The 25,476-nt window shown below is 42.1% G+C and overlaps 2 protein-coding genes across 2 annotated transcripts in view; both read left to right on the forward strand.

The window, feature by feature from the left end:
- Positions 1-18,136, forward strand: part of ZNF474 (zinc finger protein 474) — a 68,890-nt gene extending 50,754 nt beyond the window's left edge. Inside the window, exon 6 of the mRNA XM_077753007.1 lies at positions 18,067-18,136. Coding sequence (XP_077609133.1) covers positions 18,067-18,078 — 12 coding nt within the window. The 3' untranslated portion in view covers positions 18,079-18,136. The remainder of the gene's footprint in view (positions 1-18,066) is intronic.
- ZNF475 (zinc finger protein 475) lies at positions 1,116-25,218 on the forward strand. Its single transcript, XM_077753008.1, has 3 exons — positions 1,116-1,248; positions 22,155-22,335; positions 25,049-25,218. The coding sequence occupies exons 2-3, from the start codon at positions 22,161-22,163 to the stop codon at positions 25,198-25,200; spliced, it is 327 nt and encodes a 108-aa protein (XP_077609134.1). The 5' UTR covers positions 1,116-1,248; positions 22,155-22,160; the 3' UTR covers positions 25,201-25,218.
- The last annotated feature ends 258 nt before the right edge of the window (positions 25,219-25,476 follow it).

Raw genomic sequence — 25,476 nt, forward strand, 5'->3', positions numbered from 1 at the left:
TGGAAAACTGATACATCTCTTTTTTTAAGTTTATTTATTTTGAGAGAGAGAAAGCACAAGTGATGGAGGAACAGAGAGAGAGGAAGAGAGAGAATCCCAGGATGTGGGGCTCTAACTCACCAACTGTGAGATCATGAACTGAGCTGAAATCAAGAGTTGGATGTTTAACAGACTGAGCCAGCCAGGTGCCCCAAACTAGTACCTCTCTTAATGAAGGAAGAAATTAATAATGTAGTCACATTTTTATGTTTCAGTGTGTCCTTTTTACTGTCTGCCTTTTATTTTTTGTTATGTCAATTTTCATGGCAAAAGTGCCTTATGGCCAATTAGCCATGCAGCAAACATGCTTGCAAAAGCTGTTGAAGGCAAAACTACCTAGAACCAGTGACAGCAGGGTGTGTGTTGAGAAGCTTGGCCCTGAAGACCAGGAAAGAAATCTTGGGTGGACTAGAAATAGGGATGTTGGGTTAAGAGAGGTTTCCTTAAAAGATGGGAGTGTCCAGACCATATTTGAATGTTTAGGATCATGGCCTCATGGAGTGATGGAGGCTGAAGAAACAGGAGAGGCGGGGGACAGGGACAAGGGGGAAGCCTGAAGAAGAAACACACAGTGGGACCCCAGTAACACCTGGGAGGGCAGGATTTCAGGAGGAGGTGCTTGTGAATGTCTGAAGGAGGTTGAGTGCGGATCAAGCAAGTTTGTAGACTGCTGGTGGGGACCTGAGGTAACTACAATCTGTTCACTTATATCTCATCTTTTTTTTTTTTTTTTTTAATGAAATACCAGTCAAAGTTATTAAGTCTATCAGATGGGAAAGTGCGGCATTGGGAGAACAAGGTTAATTTGAAGAGACTGCTTAGTTCTTTGTGCCTTCATGCCTTGAGCTAGACTGGGTTTCTAACATCAAGACTAAGGCTCCTGGAACCATTTGCCTCTCTGATTCCCGAGCACAAGAATGACTCAGAAGTCTTAGCAGGCAGTAGATAAAACATTCATTGGGATCCTTCTGGGGATTCGTACCCCTATGGTTCTCTTCAGGGGCCGTAGTTCACCTCCTGGGCTGTACTGATGCCATGGAATCCATTGTCGACCTCACAAACTGCCCCCTGATGATGTGGTCAGCTGGACTACTGATGTCCAACCCCATGTGCCATTTCTTCATCTTTCCTTGGTGCCAACCATGCCTGCATATCAGACAACCATTCTAGGATCCCCTGGCCCTCAGGTGTACAAAGAACAACTGTAAGGTAACCAGACCAGTTTTCTTCTGCACTCTTGGTTCTAGAAGCCAGGACTAATGAATCTGTGTGTGTGTGTGTGTGTGCACGCACGGGTGCCGCATGGGTGGACTATGTGTGTATTGAGTGGGGGGTGGGGGGGGAGAGACAAATTTTCAAGTAACAGCATCACCGGTGAAACTGATGTCTCACTTCCTAATACAGAAATGTGAAGAGTCATGCTCTTTGGTACGAATTATGGTCAAACATAGTTATATATTTTTTATTTTTTTAATGTTTATTTATTTTGAGAGAGATTGAGTGGGGCAGGGGCAGAGAGAGAGGGAGACATAGAATCTGAAGCAGGCTCCAGGCTGCTGAGTTGTGCTGAGTTGTCAGCACAGAGCCCGATGAGGGGCTCAAACCCATGAACCATGAGATCATGACCTGAACCAAAGTTGGACACTTAACTGACTGAGCCACCCAAGTGCCCCCATAATTATTTTTAAAACAATCCTCAAATTATGATTATATATGTGACTAGAGAGCCCATAATAGAGCTACCTCTCCCACAGCCCAAAGACCAAAACAAAACTAGGTCATCATTGCATTGGTGTTCCAATATGTGGCTTTCTGCCCCTCTAGAAATAGAAATACTAACTATAAAGTCTATGAGAGGAAAGTATCACATATGATAAATGAAAAAGCTACAACATGACACACACTTCAAAAGATTAATCCAGTTTACATAATTTCATACATCTTCATATCCTTGCTTCTCCCTATTGGCTTCCATCTCTCTGCTTCCAACCCAAATAGATGTCCATGGTTTCTAGTTGTAAATACTTAGTAAATGTCTGCATAATGACAAAATGGATGTACATAGTTCTTAGAAATCCAAATTCTAAGCTCAACAACTAGGATCTCTCCCAAGAGTCTTAGAACTTCACTGAGGCAATGTAATATAACCTTAAAGAAGTTGTTATGGAAACAGAGGCGATTGTCCTGTGAACAGACTCTTACTGCTTAGTATCATATGGTTCAGCCCTATAAATAGGTGGAGTTTCAAGAGGGTCTGACTTAGGACTCTCTCTCTCTTTTTTAATGTTTATTTATTTTTTGAGAGAGAGAGAGATACAGAGTAAACCAGGGAGGGGCAGAGAGAGAGGGAGACACAGAATCCGAAGCAGACTCCAGGCTCTGAGCTCTCAGCACAGCGCCCAATGCGGGGCTCAAACTCACGAACTGTGAGATCATGACCTGAGCCAAAGTCAGATGTTTAACCAACTGAGCCACCCACATGCCTTATAGGATTCTATCTCTTACTTTCCTTTCATATTTTGTAATTCAACTCCTACTTACATCCATTCCTCTTTCAAATTTTTACCTCTATGAGGTTGTCTTACATGAAGAAGTGTCCTATGAATGGAAGAAGGGCCTAATACACCCAGAAATTCAGTAAGTTTCCAATATTTTAATTTATCAATATTCTGATATTCTTTTTTGGCCCTCCCTCAGAGCTGAGGGTCCTTTAGCATATAAGCTTAAGACCAATCAGGCCGATTAACTCAACTTCTGAGTACCAGGTCAAATAGTAGCTATGCTTGGCTTCTTTTTCTCTCTATAAACGCTGGAAAAACTGAGTGGTTTTCTTAGTTTGTGGGGTTTTTTTTATCTTGCCTCCATTGCTCCCTTGAAGCTTCATTTTACCTATGACCTGAAAGCCATCTGACCAGGAGGGTCAGTCCTTGTGCCAAAACAAGGAACATAAGAACAAAACACCAGGGACATCCTCCATCCATTTTCTTCAGGGAAAGTCATTCTTTTTTTAATGTTTATTTATTATTTATTGAGAGAGAAGGAAAGAGAGAGAGATGGAGGGAGAGAGAGAATCCCAAGTAGGCTCCGTGTTGTTAATGCAGAGCCCAACGTGGATCTCAATCTCCTGAACCATGAGATCATGACCTGAGCTGAAATCAAAAGTTGGATGCTTAAACTACTGAGCCACCCAGGCGCTCCTTCAAGGAAAATCATTCTTAAGAATTTGGGAATATCATATATCAATATCAATATCAATAATAACCATATACCTCACCTTCCAACCTTCTAAAGAGTCAGGGGGAAAAGCACTTTTATCTCAAATGTGAGAGTTAAAAACAAAACAAAACAACAAAAAACCCAAAAAGCTTTAGCCAAGAAACTATATTCCTTTCAGGAGCAGAGACTCCCGACATTTGGAATTTATTCTTTTTTTTTATTTTTAAAATGTTTTTAAATTTATTTCTGAGAGAGAGAGAGAGAGGCAGGTGAGCAGGGAATAGTCAGAAAGAGAGGGAGATACAGAATCCAAAGCAGGCTCCAGGCTCTGAGCTAGCTGTCAGCACAGAGCCCGATGTGGGGTTTGAACTCATGAGCATTGAGATCATGACCTGAGCTGAAGTAAGACCCTTAACTGACTGAGCCACTCAGGCCCTCACTCCCTAGTAGTTTATTTTTAAAAACTTAGGTACACGAAAATACTTGAATGTTAACAACATTTCTAAATGATTGGCCAAGTCTTTCTTATCGTTCTGAGAAGCGAAACAAAACTCCAAATCATGAGTAACAGAGTCTAATAGTTGGCCAATACACAGGCTGGATTGGAAAATTCCTTAACGTGGCATCCAGTAATTTCCAAAAACAATTCAATTTCAAACAACGATCCTTCCAGATGTGACATTTGGGTAGACTTATTTGAAAACACCAGAAGTAAATGTGAAATACCAGTGGTTTCTAGACAATCAAACTATGATTGCTGAGGCTTGAGATTGAGCTACGCAGTTACTCCTGTGTATGAAAACGCTATTTATACTTCGTCTGCATGTGTGTGACATGCCGGGGTGGAATGGAAACTGAGTTAATACACATCCAGGCTAGTCAAGCTTGTTGAAATTATGCTTTAAGTGCCCTCAGGCAAAATTCTGACTTTGGGAAATGAGTCTCTGGTGACGTGGTCTCGTATTCTGATCTTGTTTGCCTTTTTAGCACCTTGTGTTCCCTGTGTTTGGCAGCTAACCCCCACCCCTTGATACTGTTGGAAGGGGATTGGGAGATTCTGATAAGATCCTTTCTGGGAAAATCTCTTCCGTGGGGCTGTTTGTAATTTTTTAAAAAATGTTTTTATTTACTTTTGAGAGAAAGAGAGAGAGAGAGAGCGCGCATGAGTTGGGGAGGGGCAAAGAGAGAGAAACACACACACAGGATACGAAGACAGGCTCCAGGCTCTGAGCTGTCAGCACAGAGCCCAACGCGGGGCTCAAACCCACAAACAATGAGATCATGACCTAAGCCAAAGTTGGAGGCTCAAACGACAGAGCCACCCAGGAGCCCCAAGGGACTATACGTATTTTGAAAGAGGATTTGGGGGAAGGAAGCATTCATCTCAAAGAAATGAACATTTGAGGCAGTTGAGAGAACAGACCTAGGCATTTTGCTGGTTTCTCTCAAACCCTACCCAGTGGAATCAGACAGACCTGGAATCAGATGACAGGTGGGCGACAAAGTCACAAATATATTAGCAAATTACTAAACTTCTTCAGCTTTAGTCCCTCCACTATGAGGGGTTGGAATGAAAGATCTCTTGCCAAGGACCTGGGATGTTTTCTGAGAAATTATTCCTAGTCAGCTCCTTCTTGCCCCTTCACAGCAGCTGTGGCAAAAGATCTACTATCTGAGTGAAAACAAGGCTTACTACTTGCCTAACTGCTGCTCTGTGCCTCATTTTCCTGGTTTGCAAAATGGGGACACTGAGTCTTGCCCAGGGGATTATAATGAGAATTACTACCCATTAAAGCATGTTATGCAGTTAGTACAAGGCTTGGCATTTAGAAAGTGCTGAGTAATTATTAGCTGCTACTTGGTCAGATATTTCCAATATTAAAATAGTCACAAAGATTTCTCTTTTTTTAGCTTTTTTTTAACTTAATTTTTGAAAGAGAGAGAGAGCAAGCGGGAGGTGGGAGGGTGCAGAGAGAGAGGGAGACACAGAATCCAAAGCAGGCTCCAGGCTCCGAGCTGTCAGCACAGGGCCCGATGCGGGGCTCCAACTCATGAACTGTGAGATCATGACCTGAGCCGAAGTGAGACACTCGAACCACTGAGCTACCCAGGCATCCCTGGAATATTCACAGGGATTTCTGAAAGAGATTTTATTCTTTTCTCCTCAAGTGCAGAGGAGAAAAACTTTCCCTCTTATTTCCCCATCCCAACTTGCTGCCTTTGTGCACTTACCACAGACATTTCAATTATTTGGCCCTAATGGAAGGAATCAGGAGTGTGGAAAATCTAAAACAGCAGTGACGGCCCAATTTCTTCATGTTGAATTTTGTCATGCAGAGAGAGGAGCTCTGTCAGTGGAATAAGAGCCATCCAAAGTGCCCCACAGTCCCTCAGACCGGAGGTTTGACAGACAGACAGCCATCAGGAGTAGGGGAAGCAGAAAAAACCTCCAGCATAGTTACTGTGTGCACGGTTACCATGGACCCTTGGAAACCAATCTCACCTCTTAATACAGGAGCTTCTTAAGGCCTAAGGACGTGTTTCATGACTCAGTGCTTAAATTCAAAGAAAGGAGGGAATTTTGAGTGTGACCATCCATTCATGGTCACTGTACCCCGTTTTGCTAAAACACCTCCCTGCTACCTTGCGAGTTTTTATTTTTCTTTCACTGTTTATTTATTTTTGAGAGAGAGCAAGTGGGGGAGGGGCACAGAGAGAGGGACAAAGAGAATGCCAAGCAGGTTGCCGGCAGTGTCCGCCCAGAGCCCGACTCGAGGCTCGAACTCACAAACTGTGAGATCATGGACTGAGGTGAAACCAGGAGTTCAACCGACTGAGCCACCCAGGTGCCCCATGGTGAGTTTTTAATTCCACAGTCTGAGATTCACTCCTTTGACTCAAAGCACTGACTCTGGAGGACAGCCCAGCTAAAAGGCAAAGATTTCCTAGATTGGTCACAAACCCTCTTTAGCCCCTGGCACATTAATGCCAGTTGACCACAAGTACAGCTCATTTCTTAGAAATGAGATATAATGGGGCGCCTGGGTGGCTTAGTCGGTTAAGCGTCCAACTTTTGCTTAGGTCATGATCTCGCANATACCTCTTACTGGGGAGAGTTAGGGGGAAATAGCAATTCAGAGTCACAAGTTCAGGTGCTTTCATGGGCGGGCAGGCTGCCTGTAGGGCAATAGAGAGCAATGGAGTCTGCGGCATTATGGACACTAAGTCCCACCTAAAGACGTCACATTTAAAACTTTTTTTTTATAAATGTTCTATTTATTTTTAAGAGAGAGAGAGAGAGAGCATGAGCAGAAGAGTGTCAGAGAGAGAGGGAGACACAGAATCCGAAGACAGGCTCCAGGCTCTGAGCTGTCAACACAGAGCCCAAACGTGGGGCTCGAACCCACAAACCACGAGATCATGACCTAAGCCGAAGTCAGATGCTTAACCAACTGAGACACCCAGGAGCCCCACATTTAAAACTTTTAAGGACGTTATGCTGGTCAAGTAAAACATGCCTGTCTGTTGGGTGGCATGGTCATTGGTCCAACACTTTCCAATCTGGGATCCAGAGTATGAGTCAGTGGGGAGATAGTTCTGGGGGCAGCCTGGGTGAGATGCTGTGAAGGGGACAGCCTGAGTCATGAAGGACCCAGGAAGGAACACATATAGTTGTGTGACAGTTGTGTGTGTGGATGATTAACATGCACACTTCGTGTCTGAGCACAGGGTAACTGCCCCCAGCTGCCACCATCTATTTGGATTACCCATGGGGATCCCCAGAACAATGACACCATTCTTGTGGGTCAAACATCCAGGCGCCAAACATTCTAAGACTTTTACAAGGCCACAAAAAGTGCAGGATTCTAGAGAATTTTCTCAGCCTGGAGCATAGTTTTCAGAACTTACAGTCTGAGTTTAAATATATCAATGGGTGGAGAGGTGAGGAAATGTTTCCTACACTCATTGGGTTCCTTCGTCACCCTGTCCTTGCTTCTTGGTGTGGGCTCTGTGCGTGCCACATAGGCATCTGCCCACCTGCCCTACTTTCCAAGGGAGCTGTGGAAAAAGTGAAAAAATACTTCCCAAATAATGGTGGGGAGTTAAGTATGGTCATCCCAACTCTTAGGACCCAAGTCTTAAGTTCTGTACCTAGCATGGTGCCTGGTACATGGCCTGTAACCAGAAGATTCTTCCTGAGCAACACCATATGGGCTACACTGAATCACCTCCTGATGGACAGCCCGTTCCTCCACATGCATTTTCGCTTAGGGTACATCTCAACCTTCCAAAAGCCTGAGCTGTGCTTTTAATGGTGTCCGCTCACAATGCAACTTCAGTATCAATATATTTTTTTAATTATTTTAATGTTTATTTTTTAGAGAGACTGGCAGAGAGAGAAGGAAACACAGAATCTGAAGGAGACACAGAATCTGAAGCAGGCCCCAGGCTCTGAGCTGTCAGCACAGAGCCCAACACGGGGCTCGAACTCAAAAGCCATGAGATTCTGACCTGAGCTGAAGTCAGACACTTAGCCGACTGAGCCACCCAGGTGCCCCAGTATCAATATTTAGAATCTCATTGCTTTACTGGGAATCTCATTGCTCTACTGGGTTTGTGAAGTTAGAAACAATCAGATTCAACCCAGATATTTACAGACTGGCCATACTGTGTTCGTTACACTCTGAGAAATAAAGGAGACATCAACATATGGTCGACCCATATGTTGGACTTGAGAATGGTCCAAGGCCAAGTCCTGAGATAGGAAGGACTGTCATGTGTATCGCTCACACGGCCATCACTTTTTAGTTTTGCATCTTTGCAAAAATCATTACCAATTATGGATCACAACCAGATGGTTTGAAAGTGTCTTCAGGTGGGGCACCTTGTTCTCATGTACTCATCAAAGTCATGGCTTAGGCCAACAGGGATGGCTTCTTTTTTCAAGATGTTCTCAACCCTGACTTCCTTGCTTCCTCTCTGACTCAGGTTAACGAGCGGCCCCCAGTGAGCACAAGATATATGGCTGTTTTGATGCAGAGATGTTATGATGCACCCTTAAAAAAAAAAAAAAAAAGGACAATTACGCTTTCAGCATTTTTGGTTTCATTTCCAAGTAGTGTGTGAAGCGTGTTACTTGGAGGCGAAAGGCAGGCATTTCGTTTACATACATATTTGGAAGTAAAAAGACATCTTTTCCAGTTGATATGGTCGCTTGGACACAGCCCCATGGAAATGACCTTCTCAAAAAGAACCAGCTAAGTTCTTCCATGACAGCAGATAAATCTAGCAAACTACTGCCTCCCAGTGTGCAAATGTGGGAGGCTTCCTCTGCCCCCCAGTAGCAGATCGCTAATTGTACTTGTGACCCTTCTAGAACCAAAGCGCTCGGCACACTCTCTCTTTCCTCACACTCTCTCGTTCCTCTTGAGCGGAATGAGCTTCAGGAGGATAACTGAGGGCTGGAGGGAAGGCAAGGACAAAGCTGAGGAAATGTAAAGGAATGCGATGGTTTGAGGCAAGGGACCCTTTTGATATCCCTCACATCAACTGAGGAAAGTGACTGACCTGACCGGTATCTTTTGTGCACACATTCATACACACGCACACACACACACACACTCACACTCACACTCACACTCACACTAAAGGACTCTGAAGTCCCTCTTGCAGAAAGATGAGAAACTGGTGCTAGTATTATTTCAAACAGACCAGATGCCAGGCACATGGGCACAGAGGCATAGCCTTGGCTTTTGAACTCTTCATCTGCCCCAGGGCTAGGCCCCAGCAATCTAGAACTGGACTTCTCTGGATGAAATTGTTTGTGAATGGTGTTGCCACCTGGTGCTTTGTCTCTGGCCAAAAAAAATTTGATGTCCTGGGGAAAAAAAACCTCAATGAAACAATTTGTAATTCTCTCCAGTCCCTTTTTGTTTTTTTCCGTTTTTTTCTATGGTATTGATTTTTTTTCTTTTTTCAAGAATTTCTCGGGAGACAAATTAAAGGGTTTAGAATCTAGATGGCTTAACAATAGTCTCTAGAGCCTGGCACAAGTCACCTTAAAAGCCATTATTTGATTCTGCAATTTCCTCTGACAATGTGTGCTGCTGACTTGGAATCACGGCAACGCAAAATACTCGCCGAAACTGGGGTCTGCATGAGAGGTTTTTAACCGGCTGTGCCGAGGAATGATATACAAACAAGAAACTGCATTTGTTAAATGTGTGCGAATCAGTGAGTTTTCAGTTTATATACCTGTTATATCACCACCATAATCAAGATAAAGGAAGGACCTCTTTGGGGTGCCTGGGTGGCTCAGTCCATTGAGCGTCTGACTCTTGATTTCAGCTCAGGTCACAATCGCGCTGTTAGTGGATTTGAGCCCTGCGTCAGGTTCTGCACTGACAGTGTGGAGCCTACTTGGGATCCTCTCTGTTCTTCTTTCTCTGACCCCTGCCCCTCTGCCAGCTCATTCTTTCTCTCCCCCTCTCTCTCTCTCTCAAAAATAAATGAATAAACTTTAAAAAAGATACAGAGCATCTTCAACATCCCCAAAGAGTCTTTATACCTCATGTTCTTCCTTCCACCTCCAGACAACCCCTGATTTCAGTTTTTAAAAAAAAAATTTAATGTCTTTATTTTATTTTGAGAGACAGAGGGCAAGCGGGAGAGGGACAGAGAGAGAGAGGGAGACACAGAATCTGACGCAGGCTCCAGGCCCTTAGCTGTCAGCACAGAGCCTGACGCCGGGCTGGAACTCACAAGCTGTGAGATCATGACCTGAGGTGAAGTCAAATGCCCAACCAACTGAACTGCTCAGGCGCCCTAATTCTGATTTCATTTTTAAGCTCTACAGCCTAGTGTGGATTTTCTCCCACTGGAATCAGGCAGTAATGGACTTTTTCGTGTCTGCCTTCTATCAGCATAATGATTCTGTGCGTTATCTGTGTTGGCACAAGTAGCGGTAGTTTTTTGTTTTATTTTTTAATAGTTTACTTATTTTTGAGAAAGAGAGAGAGACCAAGTGCAACTGGGGGAGGGGCAGAGAGAGAAGGAGACACAAAATCCAAAGCAGGCTCCAGGCTTTGAACTGTCAGCACAGAGCCTGACAAGAAGGGCCCGAACTCACAAACCATGAGATCATGACCTGAGTCCAAAGTCGGATGCCTAACCAACTGAGCACCCCCGTGCCCCACTTTTTTTTTTTAATGCTGAGTAACAGTCCATTGAATGGCATTACTATGCTTTACCTATTCATGGATATTTCCAGGTGTGTTAGAGTTTTTATCGTCACTTAAAAGAGTGCGGGCTACTTCAGTGCAAGCAGACCCAGTTTGTATTTCTTCAACAAGAAAGAGATCAAGATGTTTTACTAGTTGAAAATTATGAAGTGCCCCGTCTGGGCCATTCCTGGATCTGATTCCGTCTCAAAGGTATAAGGTCCTCCCCCTTACACTCAGATATCAATCCGATCAAGACCCTTTTCGTTACTGTTTTTGTTGCCCTCTCTCTGCCTGATGCCCCTAACAACCCAGTGCCGTAGCTCTGGCTGATGTCCTGGGAAAGAAAGTACTGGCCAGTACCTTCTGTCATATCGCTACCCAGCACCTGAGGCACAGCCAGCTTCTAATGACAGGAAGGTGGAGTCTGGGGTCAGGGCCAAGGTGGGAAGGTGGCAAGACACTTTGAAGAGCCAACCTTGGCATTCTCAAGGATTGCCCACCTGTACTGAACAGACTGCTCCTTCCATGCTTTCTCGAATCAGTCTTCGTGATTGACTTTAAGGCCTGCCCGTTAACTTGCAGCACTAATATTAAACAACTGAGTAGGTCATGTTCCTTCCTACCTGTTCAACAGCCCATTTGACTGACTTCCGGTCAAAATGCTTCTTTGCCACCCTCCTGCAGGCCCCTGTGGGTCTCCATTGACCACAACACTTACAAAATTTGCCTTCTATTTGAATGAGTACTTGCTGTGTTGGTCCCCATTACTAAGGAAAGCTAAGGCTTGGTGTGCCCAGTGACCTCCGGCATGGGGAAGATGCTATCCTCGGTTTAAAGAGTTATTGCTGGAAAAAGCAATAAAAGCAAGCAATAAAAGAAGAAAAAAGTCATGGACGTAGCAACGTTGAGTACTGTGGGCTCTGGCTTGGGTCCAGAGTAGGGGGCGTGTGGCTAGGAGACCTGCTTCATGGGGCTAAGGTGGGCACGAATGAAGTCAACACGAAGCATTTGGCCTTTATTCTACAGTCATGGAGAACCACGAAATTCCTGATGCCACATCAGACAGGCCAAGTCTGCACAAAACATACATAGTCGAGTGCAGAGAAGAAAGGGGGCTGCTGGGAGGCTGAAAACTATATGTTGATTTCTCAGTCTGGCCACAAATGGGCAACACAGGACCCAGGGGATGGTTTGCTCCATTTGTCCCCCAAATTATTTCTTAAGTTGACACTTCTCAGCATAAGATGGCTGATACGGTATGGTCCCATTTAGTTATTTCTGAATGCATATTTTGGCTAATGCAACCAAGCCAGAGAAATGAGCCTGAATAACATTAAAATATCTGGAAAAGCTGTATTTAGGTTACCTTAAAGTGGAAACAATTTCATGCTAAATCTTGTCTTCAGAATTTTTTCCTCAGGTCTTTTCTAATGCTTTTTAAATAATGGAGCAGAGGGGTGCCTGGGTGGCTCCGTTGGTTAAGCGTCCGATGTCAACTCAGGTCATGATCTCACAGTTCGTGGAATTGAGCCCCGCATTAGGCTATGTGCTGACAGCTCAGAGCCTGGAGCCTGTTTCAGATTCTATGTCTCCCTCTCTCTCTGTCCCTCCCTGCCTCTCACTGTCTCTCTCTCTCAAAAATAAATAAACATTTTAAAAAATTTAAATAATGGCGCAGAATTCTAGGGCTTCAGTTAAGTTGCATCATATACGCATATACTGATGTATGTTCAACTGTAAACAGTTGACAATATAAAATGGTATTTTTGGAATAATGTAATTTAAGATACTGTAAATATTTTCATTTTGTATTATACTTTCATTTTATGCTTTGCAAAACTATATCCATTTCTAACTTAGTTCTAGTTCCAATTACTAATTGGTTACAACACAAGACTATATTATCTATACGGCCTTGATTATCATTTTTTATTGGTTACTTAAAGAACTTCCAGAAAGTGATTTGAGCTCCACTTGATTTTTCATTTTAGGGCTGATTTTATTACCTAATTCCAACTTAAGTTTTGATCCCGGAGTTGACATTCTTTTCATTATTTTATTATTCTTATAAAAATGACACAAGCTCATTATAAAAATTCAAGCCATTGGGAAAGTATAAAGATTGGCATAAAAATTACCCCAAGCTCCTTTGAGTTCGACTAAGTGACTATCATTCCAGACATCTTTCTCTGTGCACAGCATATATAAATAAATAAGGATACAGATGTTTTCATAGGACTCAGATCATCATGTACAAGCTATTCATACAGATATTATAAGGGCAAAAACAGAAATATTGTATTTAATTTTACTTGAACTTGACAAAAGAAAACAAGAGAAAAGTGATGATATTGTTGAACTTTAGAATAAGATTTCTTTACTTAAAGAATATTTGATTTTAAAGGATCCACTACAATTGCAAAACCAAGATAAGTTATCAGGAGATTTGAAAACAAAGTTAACTCCACGTCTTAATCTTACACTGTAATCTTACACTGTAAAAAAAAATTTTTTTTTAATGTTTATTTATTTTTGAGAGAGGGAGAGACAGACTTTGAGCAGGGGAGGGGCAGAGAGAGAGAGGGAGACATAGAATCTGAAACAGGCTTGAACCCTTGGACCGTGAGGTCGTGACCTGAGCCAAAGTTGGACACCCAACTGACCGAACCACCCAGGCACCGCTATACTGTTTTAAAGTGACTGTTTGCCACTAAAGTGAAGAATTTAGTATCACTTATATCTTTGTCCCCCTCCTTCCCTTGGCAAGTTTTGGTAAGTAAAGTATTTTCATAGGTGGAAGTATGTTCTTTTTATATTCTCTCGAACCCACAATTTCTGGGTCATTTTGCTTTAGCTCTGTGCTTTACTGAATCCATAACCAGTCTTAGAGTCATGGCTTCAATATTTTGGAGCTTTTCTGGTTGTGTCGTCCCTTGATTGTTTATATTTTCTTTTATTTTACTATTCTTTAAAGTGTATTTCTTTATAAGCGAGAGTACATAAGTGGAAGTTGGGGAGGAGCAGACAGGGAGAGAGAGAGAGAGAGAGAGAGAGAGAGAGAGAATCCCAAGCAGGCTCCAATCTGTCAGCACAGAGCCCAACGGGGGACTCAAACTCATGAACCATGAGATCCTGACCTGAGCCAAAATCAATAGTCAGATTCTCCACGCACTAAGCCTCCCAGGCACCCCTTGATTGCTTATGTTTTATTAAATAATATTTTCCAGAAGATATCAGAAACAGAGTGATTTTATAATTTGTTGATTAAATGGGGACACCTTAGAGAATACAAGAAGGAGCTTTTAACACTTAGTCAAAACAACAGGAATCATACTGTTTTAGGTGAAGTAGAACCTAAGATCACCATAAAGCCAGAGGTGGCTTATTTCCTAAGTTCTTGCTTCAATTCAGCACTTTTTGGGGAGGTATTTAATTGGTGCCAAATGGCTCCTTACACAAAGGAGCATCTATTTGGGGGGAAAAAAAAGTTGGCTCTGACTGAAGATCCAACAGCTCACTTCCTGGGATTAACGGATAGGTTTTAGGGAGTCCAGCAATCATTCAAAATCATATCCATAAGTCTGCATACATGTGTGTTTTCTGGAAAGATGACCATAAAAGTCAGATATTACTAATTTCTATTGCCCATCAAATATTACTAATTTCAATTTCATCACAAATCTACAAACAGCTTTATTGCTGGATTCTTTTCCCCTAAATATCCTAGAAGTAAGAAATATGACACAACTGTGATTTCATGTTATTACTACTTAATTGTCATTATGGGATTAATATAAGAAGTTCCCAGATGTAGAGTGTTTCTGGTCTTTAGTAAACCTCCTCGTAATGACTTTGATTTTACTTTTCAGTATCTCTTCCATTAAGATTCGTGTAATAACACTATGTTAGAAATGTTTTTCCCCTTCAACCAGTTGTTATGCCCCCTTCTATGAGCTACATGGCTTATACACTTACCAGTGTATGTATCTGAGGTTTCCTTTCAGCCTGAGCTGTCAGGAAGGTCATGGAGAGCTGTCTGAAGCTACTGAAGTAGGTATCCTCTTTTAGGATCCCAGGAACTATTTCTATTCTTCTTGTATCAATATCTTGCTTAAAACCCAAACACTCTCTCCTTTGTGGTCCTTATTCTGTTTCCATTACTTAGATGGTGGTATTACAGCTATTTTTATTTTATTTTATTTTATTATTTTATTTTCCATTCCATTCCATTCCAGTATATTTAATGTACAGTGTTTACTAGTAACAATATAGTGATTCAACACTTCTGTACATCACCCAGTGATCATCACAAGTGCCCTCCTTAATCCCCATCATCTATTTCCCCCAGCCCCCCCCCCCACCTCCCCTTTGGTAACCGTTNCCCCGCATCAGGCTCTGTGCTCAGCTCACAGCCTGGGGCCTGGTTCAAATTCTGTGTCTCCCTCTCCCTCTCATCCCCTCCCTGACTCATATTCTATCTCTCAAAAATAAATAAAAACATTTTTGTAAAAAGAGTCTGTTTCTTGGCTTGCTTCTCTATCTTTTTTCCTCTTACACTTTTGGTTTGTTTCTTAAATTCCACATATGAGTGAAATCACATGGTATTTGTCTCTCTCTGACTGACTTATTATACTCTCTACCTCCATCCATGTTGTTGAAAATGGCAAGATCTTGTCCTTTTTTATGGCTGAATAATACTCCATTGTATCTATATATACCATATCTTTATCAATTTATCTATTGATGAATGCTTGGACTGCTTCCATAATTTGGCTATCGTATATAATGCTGCTCTAAACATAGAGGTGCATGTGTCTCTTTGAATTAGTGTTTCTGTCTTTTGGAGGTAAATACCCAGCAGTGAGATTCCTGGATCACATGGTAGTTCTATTTTTAACTTTTTTGCGGCACCTCCATACTGTTTTCCACAGCGGCTGTACCAGTTTGCATTCCCACCGGCCGTGCAAGAAGGTTCTCCTTTCTCCACATCCTTGCCAACCCTTGCTGTGACAGCCCTTTATTTTAAATTGTAAAAGCGAGTAGATGGATGACCGGTCACCTACGCAGACTAGGAGAAAAGTTGTTAAATGTCCGCTTTCCTTTGCCTTGCACAGTCCTGGCCTGAAAGATCGAACATGAAGTGTTCCCTACAGAGAAAAGACATTAACAAAAAGGAGGAAAAAAATGCGTGGAAAATAAAATGATAATGCCGGTAGTGGCCAGCAAAATGATTGGAAACATATGAAAGTTAGCGGATTCAAGTTAAAAGAAATACACACATCTGAAAGTTTCCCCTGAAGTATTCAAGCGCCTCTGTCCGTACACAGCCTGGGGTAGACTTTCCCAGGAAAGTAGGAAGCCAAAGCAAAATTGTGGTGAGCTCTAACAGCCTTCAGGGAGGGGGGCATTTAGGTGACCCTAAAAGAGTTCACACCTGAAAGAGCGCTTAAGTAGATTCAGAGATGAAGTTCTCAAAAAATCTTTTACCTTGATGTTAAAAAAGTAACGCCTCACCCCCAAAATATCTGAAATGTGGACAGAAAAAACTGTTGATCTAACCCTTTGCTCTGCGGAAACTTAAGACTTATCGGCTTCCTCTTTGCCTTCCTTTGATTACAGTTTCCCGGAATCCATGGCCCTGGCAAGGTCCCAGGTATAGATAGCTCTGCACACAGGGCACGCCTCCCTGCCTGCCCTGCCTCCTCTCTCTGCTGTGTCCTATCACGTTAGCTCCTTAGCCAAGAAGGGCATTCTGCCCTTCCTGCAGGGCCGAGGGCCTCTCCTCCCTGTTTTTCCTCTTCCCTGTTTTCCCTCTCCACCTTCCCCACACCCACATCTATCTCAAAACACCAGAGAAAGAGGCTGAAGAGCAAACCCGTGGCCGTGGCTATGGCCATGAAGGCAAGATAGAGACGGTTCAGCCTTCTTTGCAAGTTGCAGACTGACAATCGTGAAATTAATGAAAAATAAAAAAGGTTCTCTTATCTCCGGTCCTCGCCCCGGGGGATGCATTTTTCTCTTCAGCTGTGTCTGGGTTGCTTTTGCTTCCCCAGAGCAGGCTTAGGAGTAAAATGTTTAAAACCCAAGAATATGGAGTGCATTGCAGGTTCAAATGCAGTTCAACCACAAATATAGAGCATGGAGCAAGCTTTGGAAAATATAATATAGAACATCTTAGCCCTTCTATGGTATTAATTTTCTCCCACCTCCCTTTAAGTTATTTTGTGCGTGTCTTCTGGCTTCCGCGTCTGCCTGCTTTCTTTTCCTTTTTCCTTCCAAAAGAAACCTTCTGACAATGTGACATGAATGTCTTCATTAATGACCCGTGCCATTTATTTTGCTTATATGCTTGGTTAAATACTGGGTTTGGCTCATACGTCCCATATGGAATATTAATATTCATTATTCTCAAAGTAAAGAGACGAACTTCTCATTTTAAACTACAAAAGCTGTATTTAATTAACCTTCAAGTAAATGAACATATGAAAAACAGTAAGGAACTTTTGGGTATTTGGAAAATCATTGCTTCTCCTTTATCCTTTCTCTTAGGTCTCAAATTCCTCAAATATTTTTAAAGTCACTTTGCAGGCCTTAGGCCCTGTCACATGACTAATAAAAAAGAAGGCTAAAAACTAGTTAGCCATCTTTTGATGAAGGTAATGTATTGGCATAATTCAGTATAGAGCTAATAGGAGAAAAATATTCTACCTCAAATAATGTGATTTTAAAAAATTACACTTCTGGGGCACCTGGGTGGCTCAGTCGGTTAAGCATCTGACTTCGGCTCACGTCATGATCTCACGGTTGTGAGTTCAAGCCCCAGCGTTGGGCTCTGTGCTGACAGCTCAGAGTCTGGAGACTGCTTTGCATTCAGTGTCTCCCTCTGTCTCTGCCCCTCCCCTGTCCATGCTCTGTCTCTCTCTCTCTCTAAAAATAAGCATTAAAAAATTAAAAGTAAATAAAAACAAACAAACAAATAATTACACTTCTTTAATTATTAAAGTAGAGTCGACAGACAATGTTATATTCGTTTCAGGTGTACAACACAGTGATCTGACAGTTCTGGGTCTCCTCAGTGCTCACACCGATAAGTGTAGTTACCGTCTGCCACAACGCAACATGCTTACAGTATTACTAACTATATTCCCTATCTGCACTTTTCACTTCCATGACTTATTTATTGTATAACTGGAAGTTTGTGCCTCTTAATCCCCTGTACCTTATTTTGCCCATCCCCCACTGCCTCCCCTCTACCAAACAACGTGCTTGTTTTGAAAAACATCTATCAGGAGTGACTCCATTGTCCATTTTGCTTGGTGGGTACTAGAGGCCTCACTCCTCCAGAATCTGTAACACTGGCTCAGATATGCAGAAACCAGAAATGTGTTTCCTTCTTATTTTGATTTTGCTCTATCTCTTTACACTACAGGCATAACCCCCAATAGCCTGAGTGAAAAGCTGGCTGATTCTAAAATACACATTCTATCCTAATTTATTACCCTGATTTATTCATTTTTACTGTGATTATTCCTTTGGGGAAAGGCAACCACACACCAACTCAATTTGTTTTCGCTTTCATGCCACCTAGGGCTACTTATGAACGTACTGGAAACGGTCATTTCATTCCACCGAAATTTCTTGCAGCTCAGCTTAACCGGGTCTTTCCATTATTTGGTGAGTACTCTTCCCTAATTGAATGGGTATCACATTCTTTGCAGTGCCCAGAGAATTCCAGATTTTTTTTTTGCAAAAAATGTCAGTAATTTTTGCTGTTGTGCTTCCCAGAATCTGAATCCCTTCATTCTCTGAAAATGATTTGCCTCACACTTAGAAGACTAAATTCATCTTATGGGAAGTTTGCTTATGTTTCTCTTTTTTTAAAAACTTATGTATTTTGAGAGAGAGAGAGAGAGAGAGAGAGAAAGGGAGAGGTAGAGAAAGGAAGAGAGAGAGAGAGAATCCCAGGCAGGCTCTGAGCTGTGAGCACAGCTCACAACACAGGGCTCAACACAGGGCTCAAGCCCACGAATCGTGAGATCATGACCTGAGCTGCAATCAGGAGTCTGATGCTTAACCAACTGAGTCACCCAGGTGCCCCTTGTGCCTTTCTTCTTGACGGCCCATCTCTATATCGTCTTCTCTCCCTGTCCTCAGAGGCTAACATCTCCATCACCTCCCAGATCCCACCTTCTCCTGCTTTGTCTGAGAACCCTGTTCTCGTATTTTTCCTCTTCTCTTAGCCCTCACCGGCTCTCTCTGCCTGAGACACTGCTACCCCTAAAACAACAACAAAACACTCCGTCAACTCTACTCATCTCTCACATTTCCTTTCTGCAAACTTTCTGAATGTCTGTTTCTGTTTTCCTTGACCTAATCTTTAACTTGTAATAGTTTAGTTTTTATTCTTATCCCTCCATTGAAACTAAACTCCCAAAAGTCACTGGCATAAATCTAGTGACCTTCCTCAACCCCCCTTCCGCCCCGCCCATTACTCATGGTGGCATTGGACAGAGCTGAGGATGCCACCTTTCTAGAAACCACAAGTGTTTGCAGAATTCTGAATGGACTCTTTGGTTTCCATGACCTGTTTCTTTAACTGCAAAATTGAAATCTTTTTTGGCTGTGATTTCCCATGCCCAATCTCTTTGCTGTAGATATTCCCTCAAGGCTTTGCCTCCATGTATTCTCTGTATACTCCTTTCCTAGAGTTTTCATGGTTTTAAACATCTCTGTGTGCATAGCTCTGAAAACCATTAATTCTGAACGACAGGTCTCTCTTTCCTGTTTTGGCTGGACTTACATTTAAATTCTACTAGTATATCAAATGCAACAGGTCCTGAACAGAAGCCATTTTTTCTTCTCCCCCAACCTGCCTTTCCAGGTTTCCCACTTTCTGCAAGTGACATCACCAATGATATTCTCTTGGATCCATGATTTCCTACCCCCAGGGCCATGGATACTCAAAGGTATATGCTGACAAGATCACCCTTTGAGATACATTATTGCCTGACTAATCTTCTTGAAGTGCAATTATAGGGCATTCCCCTGCTTAACAGCTTCATTTACAAAACAAAACCCAGATCTTAGCATGGTATTCATCGTTCTTCCTAGCATGGCTGCAGCCAAACTATCTGATTTTAGTTGAAGGCTACACTGAACACCAGACAACCATTTGTTATTATTAATATAAATATTTTATATAGTTGCTGTTCTCTGTACTCGCCTTCAGGTTCCTCACCCCAAGGCTTTGCTCATGCTGTTTCCCATCTCCAAAATCTTCTTGTGATCCAAATTCTACCCATTCTTCCAATGTTACTTCCTTCAGGCTTTCCCTGATTTTCTCAACTGGAAGAAAGACTTCCAATTTCTGCACTTCGTTTGGCATGTTACTGATATAGCCATACTAGTTTTCTTTTGCTTAGTGTTTACATGAAACTTCTTCCCCATCCTTTTGCTTGTCATCCGTTTGTGTCTTTATTCATAAAATGTGTTTCTTGTAAACAACATAGAGTTGGTTTTTGTCTATAGTTTTTTGTTTGTTTTTAATGTTTATTATTTATTTTTGAGAGAGATAGAGAGACAGAGTGCAAACAGGGGAGGGGTAGAGAGAGAGGGAGACACAGAATCTGAAGCAGGCTCCAGGCTCTGAGCCATCAGAACAGAAATCAACACACGGCTTGAACCCATGAAATGTGAGATCATGACCTGGACCAAAGTTGGATGCTTAACTGACTGAGCCACCCAGGTGCCCCATCTATGGTTTTTTTTTTTTTTTAATCTAGTTTGTCAATCCTTGCCTTTTAATTATGTTCTTTAGTCCATTTATATTTGCTGCAGTTATTGATATGTTTGAATTTAAGTCTATCACCTTGGTGTTTTAATTCTATTTGTTCCTCCTACCCTTTTTCCTGTTTGTTGGTTGCTTGATTGGTCTTCTATTCCTCCTTTGCTCTTTTTCTTTGGCAAGTGGTTAACTTACCATTTTTAAAAAATATTCTGTCTCCCCTGTTGAATTTTTCATTCAGCCTCTTTGTGTGTCTTTGCACTTTGTGACGACTGTAGAGAATAAAATCTGCATCTTTAGTATACTATATTCTATGTTTAAAAATTAATAAAAATCTGAGAATTCTATGACAATCTATTTCCAATGTTTAGTCCTTGTTTTAGTTAAGTTCAAGGCACCATAGTCTTTAAATTCCCCCAGTGGTAAGCTACTCCTGTTTCGTACTTAATATAAAGCCTGGAGCCAAAGGCTCTTCCCTATTCACCTGCTGCACCCTTAGATGGCTGTGGACCCTTCCTGCTTGCAACACACAGGGAGTCCTTCTTACTGCTCCCTTTCTCCTTAGTACCCATACCTCCATCAGCAGTAGACTCTTCTTATGGCCCAGTGCAAGGCCAAATTCTCCAGCTCTACCTTCAGATTCAGGCAGGCCCTGCATTCTTGAACTGGTGAAGATTTCTCTCAACAGTCCTACCTCTCTCCAGTGTTAGACTGTCACCCTCTGTTACTGGATGTGAGACCTTATGGATGGGAGCGTTATTGTAGACCGTTCCTGCACACCTGCCCCTTAGCAGGGTTCATGCTCTCCTGTACTGCCTTTTCTCTGTGTCAGACAACCGTTGGCTCATATTCTTGGAAAGTTGGAGCCTGGGAGGTATTGGTTGTGCTGATCCACTCTCAAACTTAGCCATTCCTTCTAGTTCAAAACTTACCTTGCCACTGTGAGTCTCCAATGGACTGTCATGATGGTTCTGTAAGCTATCTGATTTGTTCTAATTGTTTAAGTGGGAGTCATGTTTCTTGTAACCTTCTATACCCTGGACAGAAGCAGAAACATCCTATTCTGTTTTATCCTTAACTCTTTCTTAGATTTAGTTCTCCCTGAAACAAATGCTAAGAAAAGGATTTGAGTTCAAGTAGTGTATTTGGGAGGTGATCCCAGGAAGCCCCAGGAAAGGAGCGAGAGGAGAGACAAGGAAAAGAAGGAAGTCTACACAGTGCATGAATGAGCACCTGAGGTGCTATCCCACGGGTGCTCCGGAACACTGCATGGAATCTGCCTCAGTGAGGAAGTGGCTATGTATCCAACAACTTCTGCTTATGACTGATTAGCTGCCCTGCCTATGGGTGGAGCCTAGACCAGGTCAAAAAGGCCTGAGAGTCACAGGTGCCTGCCTGCTGGAGGAAGTTGTCCATGTGTCCTGGGATGTGGGAGGGTACACAATGTCTGTTCTAAACTCTCCAATGCACTTAAAACTTTAATTCTCAGGCATATTGGCATAGTAGAGCCTGATGTTACTGAAAAGATGACTCATACCTGATTTATTTCTGTAGTCTCCTAACATGGAGAATAGCCAGCAGATAATTAATCAATAATTATTAGATGAGAAAACACATTTTATAAGAAAAACCAATTTGTAGAATTCCGGTTAGTTCTTCTTTATTTCCTACCGTCCTCCCAAACCCACATCCTCACTCCCGCCCCGATCACTCAGATGGCATGGTTTATTCTCTAAAATGCCAAAAAAAAGTTCAATTTACCTGACTGGTTGGAATTAAAAGCCAAAAACCAAACACCATGTGACTGTCTAGCTAGTTTGAATGTACTATAATTTTAAAGTATAATTCCTACACCTGAACTTTATCTAACAGATATTTTATATTACTTGTAGCCAACAATGATAAGGCGTCCACCAACCATCATCTGCTACATTTGTGGCCGTGAATATGGAACAAAATCTATTGCCATACATGAGCCACAATGTCTGAAAAAATGGCATAATGAAAACAACTTGTTGCCTAAAGAGTTAAGGAGATCCGAGCCTAAGAAACCAGAAGTCAGGACCATTACTGGTAAGTTTAAAAAAGAAAAAAGACTTGACTGCCTATGGGGAGAATTTTCTCTCTGAAATTTTAAGAGAAGAGGAATTCCTTTCTCACTTATTCAGACAACTGAAATCAGCAACATTTACTGTCTTCATTAGAATGAAATAAGAAAAGCAGTTTTAGAATGCCTGACCAAAGTGCCTTCAGATGCTGAGATGTAAAGACACTATTTCTGGCAAAACCGTGCAAGGAGAGGGACTCACTAGAATTTCTTGTGTTTCCCAGAAGTTACTTTCCTGTATTATCAAATGTAATATTTAAAAAACATGAAGCTTCAAAAATCAGGGCATCTGGAGACATGTTTTCAAATAGGAATGTGTCTTCGCGTTCACAGAGCAGGGTACCAAACTCAAAATGTGCAGGGTCCACTAGCTGGGGTACAAAACTAAGTAAACTGACCCATGGGTGACAAGAGGGAAGTTGAGGACCATGGGGAGCTGGAGAATTACCGACTCTCTCCAAAGGAGGCAGGGGCTACCCGCTTCCTGCTGTTGCCATGAAGAAATGTTGCCTAGTGTGGGCATAGTTTCTGACAATAGAAAAGAATTTGGAAATCTAGAAATCTGTATGCAATTCCCAGGGCTTTCAAATTTTGCTATTAGTACATTGTAAAGCCCTGCACAGACTAAATGAAACTTGATAAATTTCCACGTGTGGCCTCCCCAGAGAGCCTTATGCTTGCTCATTTGGGGCGAGAACAAAGTTGTCCAGAGATTGTTTGCCACACAAACTCAGACTTGCTCCTCTGATTTCTCCCATTGTCATTTTCTCAATGGATCCCCTCATTCCCCTCAAGGGAAAACCATTCTTGGTTTTAAGAAATGTATCATTCAACCCACTAATCTTCCATATGTAACCATAGATCTGTGTAGCCATTGGGTACCCCAGAAGTCATTTAGATCGATTAGTCCAAAGCCCTCTTGTTAGAAATTGTGGCCCAAGAGAGTTTTAGAACAACCCATGGAGTGGAATCTAGGTCATGATAAAGTTCTAGAGGCTACTAGAACCCGTTTATTCACAGTCCTTGCCAAGGGGAAGACCCTTCATACAAGTGGGTCAAGAGCCCCAGATGAACACATCCATCCATCCATTGAAATGAGAGCATTTGTCCACAAGGATATTGCTTATCTCATTGGAACTCTCTTCCCAGAAATTCTCTGTGGTGTCAAAAAAAAAATTGTTTTCTTCACTTCTGACCTTATCAGTCTCTCTGCTTGAACATAATTATCACAAATCTAGAAGAGCAGAGAGTAATGACTGGCTTGAAGGCCCTCCAGGGTTCATTAGTTATTGTCCACAGATGGAAAAGGTAGGCCTGGTAACCACCCTTCTTCTGTAACTTTCCTCTTGGCTCCATGTTGTTTCTATTTCTGAAGGCATCCTGCCTCTCTAGGCAGAGGGAATCCCCTTTCTTGTTTCCATCCCATGGACTTCCTGTGGTCATGAAGTCCAAATAACCGTTCTTCCAGATCCAAAGTCAAAGCCCTACTCAAAAACTTTTAGCAACGTTATTAATCTTCCCCAGAGAGACTCCATGAATGCTCTGGAATTTTTGTATCCATAGGAAGAGTCATGAGTAAGGAGAAAGTCAGTGCCATTTTTTTCCAACCGTCTTCAAGGCTCTCAAAATTCAGATCCTGCATATAGAGTGGTACTTGGTTTGTCTAAAGGAGAAATACTAGGTTGTGCTGGGGTTTAATTTTTCATGGAGTAAAATAAGGAACATGAGGAGTAGCAGGAAGGATTCTAAAGTTCACTATGGTTGTGTGAAACATTAGGAAGAAGTCGTAGGAGAATTGCCTGGGCTTTAATGTAGAAATATATTCTGTGAAAATGATTCTTTTAAGTATGTAATTTATGTTTGAGTACCTGGCTATGTTTAGGGGAGGGGGTGCTATTTGGGGCGATTCTAGGACACAGTCAATTTAACGTACTAAAGTCATTCTATTTAAATAAGGTTTATCAAAGCTAAATCCCACACTGTTGCTGTAAAATAAAGCCATATGCCTTTTTTCCTGGGCTCTGTCAATGAAGATTATACGTCTCTCAGATGTCTTTGTTGTTTTCTTAAGGACACTTCTTCTCATCAGATTAACTATTCTGTTTGCATTCTTTCGTTGAATTATTTAAAGAATCTCCAAGTTTATGACCATGAAGAGATGATCAATTTTTAGGATATCATTCATCCTAAATTCACCCCGAACTCTCAGTGTTGGCCTTTAAAAACATTCCACTGAAGGATTACAGACGAGGAAAATACAAATACATGTTCTTTTCCCTTTGTAAGTTTATACTTAGAGTCCATTGAAAGAAGGCCAAAAGTTATATTTGCAAGATAATCATGTGTAAGCAAAGATGTTAATAATTAGTGAAGAATGCATATCATAACACATAAAACAATGTCTTCCCCTTTTTGAAATCCAACAAGTGAAAAGTCTCTGCTTCAGAGCTGACTTGCAGTGTGTTTTTTTTTTTTTTTTCTGTTTGGCAAGAGAAGTATGATTTGTTTAAAAGCCTCAGTCAACAGGTATTTCCTGAAAATATTTTCCATAAAAAGTAGAGTATGGCGCTCCATAATAAAAACAGATCCATTTTTACCATTTTCTTCTTATTTTCTTTCTTTGTTGTTCCTTTTTTCTTCCTTTCCTTCTTTTTTTTTTTTTTTCCTCTAACTTTCCAGCCAAAGGTTTCTATGATCTCGATGCCTTAAACGAAGCTGCTTGGACGAGCGCCCTGAGCCACTTGGTTCCCTGTAATATTTGTGGGCGGACCTTCCTGCCAGACAGACTGATTGTTCACCAACGATCCTGTAAGCCAAAAGTCGCCAAGTAAAGCCCTTCCTCCCAGCAACAGTGTTACAGGACTTAGATCCTTTTGAGAGAGACGGGGGTATGGAGGGAAGGAGAAAAAGTCAGGGAGGAGAAGAAACAAGAAAACCTGGAATTGTCCTACGGCTGGCTGGTTCCAGGAAGCCAGCTGGGAGCTTTGGTGGCACGCACATGACCGTGCCGTGGTGGGCAAGCGCTCTGCTTTTAGCGAGCAGCTGCGTGCGTGTGCACAGACACACCGGGGGGCCGTGTCACACATGCCAGTCAAGCAGAGTCACAA

Source organism: Crocuta crocuta, unplaced genomic scaffold (genome assembly GCF_008692635.1).
Source record: "Crocuta crocuta isolate KB4526 unplaced genomic scaffold, BGI_CrCroc_1.0 scaffold377, whole genome shotgun sequence".
NCBI classification, from domain to species: domain Eukaryota; kingdom Metazoa; phylum Chordata; class Mammalia; order Carnivora; family Hyaenidae; genus Crocuta; species Crocuta crocuta.